The following is a 10,746-nucleotide window of genomic DNA, read 5'->3' on the forward strand; positions in this document are numbered from 1 at the left end:
AGCAGTTCCCAGTAACGATTAAGTGGCCAGTCTAGAAGAGGGGCACATTAGTTAGGGAGTGATGTCTCTTTGGAGATGTATTATCTGGTATATACATATGAAAGAAAGAGTTTGAATTTAAGTATCAGCCTTGTGGTAAAGTGAATGTTGTCAAACATAGTCTGGTACTTTTACACCGGGAACAGCAATGAGATGTGTCCATGGTTCTGCAAGCAGGTGCATTGGAGCAGGTGTAAAATGTAGGATGTGTGGAGAATGTGCAACCATGTGAGAGTGTTTTAGAGAAAAGTATTTTGGTTAATTTTCTCAAGGTGCAGTAGATTTGTTACACTTGATTCCAGGTGTTTTTGAACAGCAATACATCTTTTTAACTTTGTATTGCTCATAAGAGTATTATTTCTGATATTTGTTAATTTACAAGAACCAAAATATTTTTTACTGTTCAAAGTTCTTGCTTTCCTACAAGGAAAACTAGGGTACAATTTAGATTATAAATTCTGCTGTCTCTATGTTGGGATCAGCTAGAAAAATAATTTAAACACTATTATTAATTTTTTTTTAGATGCCCAATTAAATTGTAAAGTTAAATTATTGGATTAATAATAGCTATTCAGGAAAAGTAACCTCTAGAAAGTTACCTTTTTGCAGTCAGGAGGTCTTTTAAACTAATTTACTTTAACTCTTCAGCAAATGTCCTGACAGTTTTTGTGCTTAATGAATTATGAAAACTGCTCCCAGATCAGAAGCAATGACCTGGGTATTGTGAGTTGTTTTTCTTCCTCTTGCAAGATGGCAGTTAAGGAAGGCCCAGGACCTTCATTAACTTGTAAAGAAACCTGCTCTTTCACAAAGGAATATAAAGTGATGCCTGGAGAAGAAAAACAATTGTTCTCACAGCCAGTCTGGCACCAAACCCTGTGGGAGGGGAGGTTTGAGTAATGATAAAAGAGGGGCTAGTCAATTTTCCTGGCCACACCTCTGAAGAAAGCGGTACAAAAGGGGGTGGTGATGGACAGATCATCTGAACCAATCAAACACTCACACCCAGTCAACAGATCTTGGTTTAATCCATCACCGTTCTTTAGCCCTCTCTGCCCCCCCTATTTCAGAAATGGTCATGTACAAATCAGTCTGACCCTGTGCCTCATGGGAACAGTCCAGTCCGAACTGCCAAGCCATGCCTTCCTTGGACCGGAAACAAGCTTCCTAGGACCGTTTTCTGGCATTTCAGCTATTTTCAGCCAGGCTTGTTTGAATCCACTGTCAAAGTGAGCAAGGGACTCACGTCTGAGCATACGCTGCCAACTTAATGCGAACAAAGAGGTACAAACGGGGGTGGTGATGGAAGGAGCATCTGAACCAATCAAACACTCACACCCAGTCAACAGATCTGGGTTTAATCCATCACTGTTCTTTAGCCCAATCTGCCACCCCAGCTCAGACATGGCCATATGCAAATCAGTCTGACCCTGTGCCTCATGGGAACAGTCCAGCCCGAACTGCGAAGCCATGCCTTCCCTGGACTGGAAACATGCTTCTTAGGACCGGTTTCTGGCATTTCAGCCGTCTTCAGCCCTGCTTGCTTGAATCCAGTGGCAAAGTGAGCAAGGGACTCACGTCTCAACTCATGACGAACAAAGCGGTACAAAAGGGGGTGGTGATGGACGGAGCATCTGAACCAATCAAACACTCACACCCAGTCAACAGATCTGGGTTTAAATCCTCACCGTTCTTTAACCCACTCTGCCACCCCAGTGCAGACATGGCGATATGCGAATCAGTCTGACCCTGTGCCTCATGGGAAAAGTCCAGCCCGAATTGCCAAGCCATGCCTTCCCTGGACCGGAAACAAGCTTCCTAGGACTGGTTTCTACCACTTCAGCCATCTTCAGCCAAGCTTGCTTGAATACGGTGGCAAAGTGAGCAGGGGACTCACGTCTGAGCATACCCTACCAACTTATGGCAAACAAAGCCTGTGAATAGGCACAGAGACTCTACATAAGGTTTGATGAGTTACCGTATTGCGGTTTTTGGGAGTAAAGTGTACTGTGGGATTCTTTACAGCAAGACAAACAGATTAGTGACTTTTCTATTTTTGGTCGAGGTACATCCACCCCTAGTAATAATTAATTTTGCGACAAAGATAACATAGCTAAAATATTCAATTACTCTTTCAAAGCTTATATTCAACCTGTCAGTGCACACATCTTACGACACTCAGAAAATTCCACTCCACCAGTTTTGAAATGGACGAGCAAAACTAGTAAAAATAATAATTCAAATGTAATCTTATATCATTGAAATATTCTTTGCCAATACATATGTATACAAAATCACAACAGTATAGTTAAAGATTACACACAATAATAAAAACCAATTGAAGAGAGATACAGTACAAGACGTATACATTTGTCATTAATAACAGTTAATTTGTAGTAATCAATCAAAGTATTGGTATAATATCATTATCTAGATGCAGCACCTCGTTCCTTAAATTTAACCATAAGCAGCAAGCGTCGACGCTGAAGCCACCATTCTCACGACAACATAATATCTATCCCTTTTAAATGAATGACCTAGGAGATTTGCCTTTATAAAGTCATGGAGCAGATGTCAACTTAAATCCACTTAGTTACAATCACGACGTCTCTTAAATTTTACTGAACATACTATAGGTTTATACTTTCTAAAACTTTTGTTATTGATTTTCGAATTTTTTTTTACAAATTCATAAAAAATGTCCACTAACAAAAACCCCTTATTTTCTTCTCAGATTACTTACACATTTGCCCCTAAAAATTCCAATCATGACTGGGAAGTATCACAACATTCAAACCTGCAATCAAATGACATTCGTATGTTCCAAGGTTTTTCTAGACTAACCTCATCTATAGAGGTGAGACCAAAGTTCATAATATTTATAGCTGTTCTAAAATGTTTGAAACATCAGAAGTCACTCCTAGTTACAAAACTGGAAACATACATATCAATTACCTAAACTCATAGGGTGCTAGGCCAATATCCAAATTGACTACTTGAAGATAAGCATACATGTAATTGACCTACCTCTAGTGTATTCGCACAAGAGGTAACCCACTTTGTGTCCACCTAAGAAGGTGTGGAATGCAATTTTACCATCAATGCACCCCGCTAATCAATCAGAATCTTTATATGCCAAGCCTATTAAAAATAAAATATGGTCTATTTATTATATAAAAGAACCTCAGATCGTGATCCTCATTAGGAGGAACAAACTATATACCTGAGCCATATCCATACTACAGGTATATAAAAGAGGAGCACGTTCATTAACCCACCTCATTATGTAGAGATTATACATTCATCACAATGACTACTCTTAAAAAAATATTTTGTCATCTATTCACAAAGTGGAAGTGGTCCCCTTGTGAGTGGCTTACCACCTATTTAAAATAGTTGGTAAACTATGAGTGTTGTGGTTTCAAAACACTGGTACATACCTTTGGGACTCACTTTTAGGATGGGACGTCCTTGGCACACCCCTTCCTAATAGCGATTTACAAACCCTATTTTGCGAGGTTACGACTCCCAAAATAAGGTGTGTACATGGGCCGCTTTCCCATTTGTGACGGCAAAAAACGGTCATACATCTGGCCCTTATTTTGTAAAAAATTAGACAATGTAATAATTAAATATCAATTAAAAATGTTAAATATTAATTACTTGATTATCTTTCAGAACTATACCCCCAAAACATAGCAGCCCATATTTCAAAATATAACTAAAATACATAAGTATAACACAATTGAAATACTAATAGCCAAATTGCATATTTTTTATAAATCAATAATTAAAGTTAACTAATTATTACTTATTTAACTTCCCACCCTATACCCCAAAAATCTCAACAGCCCACACATAATATATAACTTAAAAAATATAAATATTACACAGTTTACATAATTAAAAATTGTATTATTAACCGATTGGTAATTAATTATCACTTTATTAACTCTACAAACCCAGCATCACTCATCTATGTATGAAACTTAAATAAATATAATCATTACACAATTTACATAAATATTAAATATGTAATACTAAATTAATTATTAATTAATCATTACTTAGTTAACTTCCCACCCTTTAACTTTACAAAACCAACAGCCCACACCTAATATATGGTTGAAATATATAAATATTATACCATTTACATAATTAATAATCAATTAATTAAATAGTAATGCATTACATAGTTTATTCTTAATTGAGTATTTCTTAATTACTTCCCCACTTTATTTCCTTACAAAACCAGCAGCCCACCATATATATGAGTTAAAACATATAATTATGGCACACTTTAATTAATTAATAATCAATTAAATATTTGACAAATAATTAATAATGAATTGTTAATTAATTATACCTGTATATTTTCCCACCCTATACCTGCTACAACACGATACATTACTGTTAGAAATTAAATTACAGAGTATCTATTACGTAAATGTACAGACTATATTAAAAAATATTGTTAACAATTATGCAAATAATAATATACATTTTATATATGAACTAAAACGCATAGAGATAATTAAAAACAATACTTTTTCTCAGTATTCTTCACAACCAAAACAAAGTTTTATTCTTGACAACGAAATTTCGGCATCACAATCTTTTTGTATCACAATATTCTTCTCCGATATTTCTGTAACCTCAAATTTATATCTCAATATTTTGTCCAAGTACCATCTAAAAATAGGTAGTTGGAGCTAGAGATGAAATTGTACCAATCTTTGAGATCTGATTTGGAATTTTTTCTATAGAGGTAAGATCTGACCAATTTTTAGGTAGTCTGACGCTTCCCCCAGGGCTAGGGAGTTATGTATTGGGATGGTCAAGAGAAAGGAAATCAATGTGTCAATACCTTTCATAGGTCTCGGGAGCAGAAAGAGGGTTTCATCTTCACATCAGTATGCATTAATTCAGAATAGGGGTGTAATAGGGGTGTGTGGAAGGAACAGAATGGCGCAAGCCATTCTGTCCCTTCCACCTTCTCTATGATTCCCCAATCACTCAATTTCTTAATCTCTTTCTCCATATCATCTCTTACAGATAAGGGTACACCCCTAACTTTGCTCGCAACAGGAACAGAATTCTCTTTCAGCAAAATTTTGTGTTTATATCCCCTGAGTCATCCTAATTCACTCCTAAACACATTAGGGTATTTGTGTTTTAAATTCCAAATGTACTCCTCACCATTAGTTACACTTATAGACTTTACAATAGGTCTCAATTGTATAGGTGGATCAGCATTTGGATCTAAAAATATTCCCATGTCTCCCAGATGTACCCAACTCAAGATGCTGTCACCTTTCTTTGAAACATAAATTTTGCCCGTAGTAAATCTGTCCTTATATTCTATGAAACCCACAAAGTATCCATGCAAATCAATATGCTTTCTACCGTAAGCTTAGGGTCTAATATCTGGTTTAATCAATTTCACTTTATCTTTCAACTAATTCCAAAACAAATCATTCAATATTATAGTGATCTTAGCCCCCCAATCAAACAATACTTTTGTCTTAGCACCTGCAACCAGAATATCATCACAGGGAGAATTTTTCTTTTTAACAGCATCAACCACATGAACTATGATCTGCCCACATTCATGATCCTCGGAACATGAATTATCATGCTCATCTTCGTAAATACTAAATTCCTTAAACTTTGGTATTGATCTGCTTTTACAATAAGATGTCAGATGACCTTTCTTTTTACAATTGAGACAAGTTTGATTAAGAGCCGAACATTTTTTACTATTGGCTAAATGCCAAGTACTCCCACATCTAAAACATTTGAGAGTTGATCGTTTCTCTTGACTATTTCTCACAAAGTCACTGCCTCTCGAACCTTTACTAAAATCGGTTTTAACCTTAGACGTAACTTGCTCAACCTTACATTCCTTGGAAGAATCCTTTTCCAATGTTTCCACACATTTTACAGTGTGCTCAATTTGTTTAGCCACAGTAAGAACCTCGTCCAAAGGTGGTTTGTCCCTCAACCACAATTCCCCACGTACCTTCTCAATGCAACATCCAAACATAAACTGGTCTCTAATCCTCTCATCAGTTGCATTACCAAACTTGCAAGATGATGCTAACTTTCTTAAATAGGTCACATAGTTTTCAACTGATTCATGTTCGCCTTGTACCCGTTTTGCATAAGTATAACGTTCTAGAATTGTGCTCACTTTCAGCAAATAATGCTTGTCTAACTTTTTAATACATATTTCGTATTCATTAAGATCTTTTTCCTCCTCAGGAGATAAATCAGGTAAGTGGTCAAACACATCTTGGCCTTCAGAACCAAGACAGTGTAGAAGCAAGGATGATTTTCTCTCTGCACTAAGGGAGGACCCACAAACATATCTCTCAAACACTACCATTTCTTCCACTTAATTTGAGGCTCCGCAGGAGAATATGAAAAGAAAGGAGCAGCAGTGACAATCTGCATGACTATAGCAATAACAAAAAAAAATGATACAGAAATGAAACAAACTAAGAATAATAAAGCAAATGTCACACAATATTCAAGCAATAATAATCAGCATTGAATTATATACAAAAAGTATACATGAATAATCCTGAGTTATTGGTTGTGGATGTAAGCTTGTGTCCAGTAATATTGTTAGATTAAAGAACAGAAGGTTCACTTTCTTTGCTTCACAAATTTATGTGACTTATGCCCAGTTAATAAAATGTTTTATGAGGTGAAATTGATTTAAATGAACAACCACTGTTAAACGCAATGTTCATCAAATTGTTAATATTATATAAATGTTCACCAAGTTGTTATACCCAGAAAATCTACTAGATGTCACTGTTGTCCATCATCTGACGTAAAACATATTAGTAAAACACATTACCTGCAAGATGAAATCAAGAGTTATGCACTCGATGTTAACAGCGAGAGAAAACTAAATAAACTGAAGAGAAATAAAACACATTTATACTAAAAGTCATATTCTGAAGAAACAGTGCAATTTGACATTTGCTTTAAAATGGCTGCCACGCAAAAACGTAAAAACATAATGGTAACGCTACGGAATCCTCATTGGATAATTTCAGACACAACAGGTTGCTAGGCACGTCTATGAATGCATTCTACATCAGGAAGTTCGGAGAGATGACACGAGGTTCACTGATGGCAATCGGTGACTTTTAAACAATGCAGGATGTGAAAATTCTTTACTCGCTCAAGACAAGATGATGTTTATCTTTAAAACACTGGTTAAACTTGACGCTTGTTGACCTTTGCAAAGCTGCTACAGTTCAGGCTTTTCATGCGCCCAACTCCAAATTAAGTGTAACACTTGACACACAACAGTCTCGCTTGATGCACTTGATCCACGAAGATATTTACACAACAATTCCACTTGAATATGTCCGTTTAAGTCACACAGTCTTAGCCAACAACACTTAGCTCTATTTGCTAAAGCTTTAGAAACATGCTTTAGAAAGATGCTGAGTACTTAAATCACAACTCCAAGATCAGATTTTTAGCACAACTCGAAGATCCAATTTTGAGCCACAGAAAAGAAAGCAGAAATAACAAATATGAATTCCATATAATGCCTTAGATTTTTTAAGACAATTTCCTTTCCTCTTTTCTTTTTTAAAATAAATATGAAACAGCCGCAGGTGCCATCAAAGCACTTTAAAAAAACCAGCCGCAGGTGCAATCAAATCACAAATAGAATATCTTAAAGAAGATTTGAAATAATGGATTTAAAGTCTCACCAATCTTCAATCTTCAAATAAGTTGTGTTAGGATCCTTATGAGAGTGCCGACTACGCCAGTGTAATATTTTAAGAATCCACCAAGGAAACAGGATAGATGAAAGTCCAGAAGTTTATTCCAACATAAGGATCCCATCCAACAGGCTTCAATATAAACAGCAACTGAACTGGTTTATCTTCAAAGCTAAAGCAGAACACAATGACGTATCACAATGACATATTCAGTATTCCACCATCATGACATATTCAGTATTCTACAGTGACTCTATGATACATTCACTCTCTAAGAATAATTAACAGTGAAATAAGCATATCACAAGGGGATTTCTTCAAAAGTTTGTCAGGTCACTCCTGATTTCAGAAGTGCGTGATAAATCTGAACACATTTTCAGAGCTGTTGATTAATTTTTTCTGACACAGTTGATAACTTGCAAATACTTTTTTAAAGATATTTTTCTACACAGTCTTTTCCCCTCATATTTAATTCAGCCTTGCTTTCAAATATGTTTTGTTATTTTTCAGTTGAACCTATAAAGGGATTTGGATTATTTTGTTCAGATTGTTCGAGAACTTTTTTGTCTCTTTAATTTAGAGGGTATGAACTATTTTATGATCTCTGGCATTGTTTCTTGTATTGGCCATATGGATGTTTACCTCATGCTCACTGGTGTCATACTGTGGTTGGAAGATGCAGGAGAACAAAGGATGAGGATGACTCTGACCCATCATATTGTTTGTTTTGGTTGTCACCATTTTTTAGAGGAGGAAGGTGAAAGGAATTAAATGGTGTTCTGACCAATCTACTGTGACCTGAGCCTAGGCTTGCAGGATGGCTTCCTTGAAGAATATCAGACCAAACTATAATGGGAGTTTGTAAGGAGCACAGTTGAGTAGGTGTCACATTTAGTGTTGATAGATGGTGAGAGGGAAAAGAGCTCCCACATTATGTGTTATTTTGAGGAAAGAAGCATTGATTGCAAATATATCAGGAAATGACCAAATTTCACAAAACATTCATTGTATTAACATTGCCAAGGTTTTGACATCTCTGAGAATACCTATTCCTAAATGTACACAATGTTCTTTCTTGTCTTCAAACAAATATTTCCAGAAAGCAAACAGTCAGAATGTTTATGGTAGAAATGTAATGATATTTGTATAGCCTTTGGTTTATACACCAGAGATTGCTGCAGAGAAGTGTGTGACATAAAGTGGAGGGCACTGCCTGAGGGGGTAGCCATCTTGAAAACATCTATAGATTTTTATACAACTGGCTTGAAAATCGTCATCTTCACATCACAAAACATGTGTTAGTCAACAAATAAAAGTGTGTTAATCAGGTTGTATCTCTTTGCTTTCAGTGACACATGGGCTGAGAAGGAGCACATGTTAAAAAGAAAAGTCCAAAAACTTCTCAAACATGATGTCATGAGCAGTAACCCTCTGTCTCCCGTCATCCACCCTCAGGCTGACTGTTTGGTCTTGGCGCACTGTTTGGAGCACTTTGTCACAGACAAGAAGTCCTACTGTGAAGCTCTGAAAAATGTCTCCTCGCTTTTAAAGACTGGAGGACATCTGATAATGAGTGCGTGCCTCGAAGCAACATTTTACACATGTGGGGACTTCAAGTTTCCTCTTCTCTGCATAGATCAGGATTTTCTGAAGGATGCTATCAAGGGGGCTGGTTATGTCATCCAGGAAGATTACATTTATCATCGTGTAGCAGAAAGTTTATACGATGTACTAGATCATAAATATGTTGTCCATTTAAGAGCATGTAAAGAAAGAGAAACTTAGTCTTCAAATAAAAAAGAGAAAAATGTCAGGAGGACACTGGTGTAAAAGATAGATCGGATGAACATCATAATTCCTTCTATTCCAGTTTTACATGATGTCTTACGCCCTTTCATAAAATTACAGTCAAATGTTGGCAAAACATTTTTTCATCAAGCCGAGCATACACTGTTGAGTAGCAATAGCGAGTAGTTGATGCATACATGTGAGTAGTTGCATTAGTAGTAAGTAGTTAGTAGTAAGTAGTTGATGCATATATATAGTAGTTGTAGTGGTAGTGAGTAGCTGATGCATACACAAGAGTAGTGGTAGTATTATCGAGTAGTTGATGCACACACCTGTCAGTAAACAGCAATGTCATCCTACCACCTGTTTATGACTTTCTTGTTTTGATCTACTGACTTCACATGTTTTGTATTTAATACTAATGCCAACAATCTGGATCCTCATTCTCACAACTGTAGCCAGGAACCAGCCCCCTTGCTTGATTAGTTCAATTTACAGAATAGATGAGTCAGTAACCATATCAACTCTTTTTCATCTCTGAGAATGTACTTCCATTAGATCAGGCTGAGCAGGCACTCACCCTTTCTTTCTACATATTTCTGAAAAGAGGAGGTTACTGTATCCTACTGTGGTAAGTCAGGAAATTACAATTTTGTAAGCAACACACAAAGAAATAGAATATTTCTCGTAGCTGCTCTCATCAAAGAAAATCATGCACAATCTAGCAGAAACCCACCTCTTTCCCAGAAAAGATGAATTTTTGTAATGTACTGGACAATGTGAACACAGTATTCCATAGCATTATATTACATAAATGGCATGTGCTAAAATTATGTATGTATGTATGTATGTGTGTTCTTATATAGCGCTCAACTTACCCTAGGGCATCTTGGCGCTTGCATTGGGAACACGTCCTGGCTTTTCCCTGTGAGATAACCCGTACTGGGCATCCCCAAGGTGAAAGCCAGGCATCCCGCCGCGAGGGCCGTTGTGGAGATTAAGCAAGTTAATTGCCCAGAGCTGCATAGTGTGAACTCGTGCTTAGAGTGGGCACCGAAGCGAGAATTATCGAGTCCGTGGACAATTGGGCTCAGGACCCTGCCGCGTCGGGAATCGAACCCTGGTCCCGGGTCTGACCTCTGCTTCAGGGTATGCCTCCTCTAAC

The 10,746-nt window shown here is 36.7% G+C and overlaps 1 protein-coding gene across 1 annotated transcript in view; it reads left to right on the top strand.

Annotated features, from left to right (window-relative positions):
- The window catches only part of LOC147718298 (nicotinamide N-methyltransferase-like), a 66,586-nt gene extending 56,645 nt beyond the window's left edge, over positions 1-9,941 (top strand). The window contains exon 3 of the mRNA XM_086966685.1: positions 9,143-9,941. Within this exon, the coding sequence (XP_086822811.1) occupies positions 9,143-9,578 (436 nt within the window). The 3' untranslated portion in view covers positions 9,579-9,941. The remainder of the gene's footprint in view (positions 1-9,142) is intronic.
- Positions 9,942-10,746: the final 805 nt, after the last annotated feature.

The sequence above is a fragment of the Lissotriton vulgaris genome, chromosome 4_1 (genome assembly GCF_964263255.1).
Source record: "Lissotriton vulgaris chromosome 4_1, aLisVul1.2, whole genome shotgun sequence".
NCBI lineage: Eukaryota > Metazoa > Chordata > Amphibia > Caudata > Salamandridae > Lissotriton > Lissotriton vulgaris.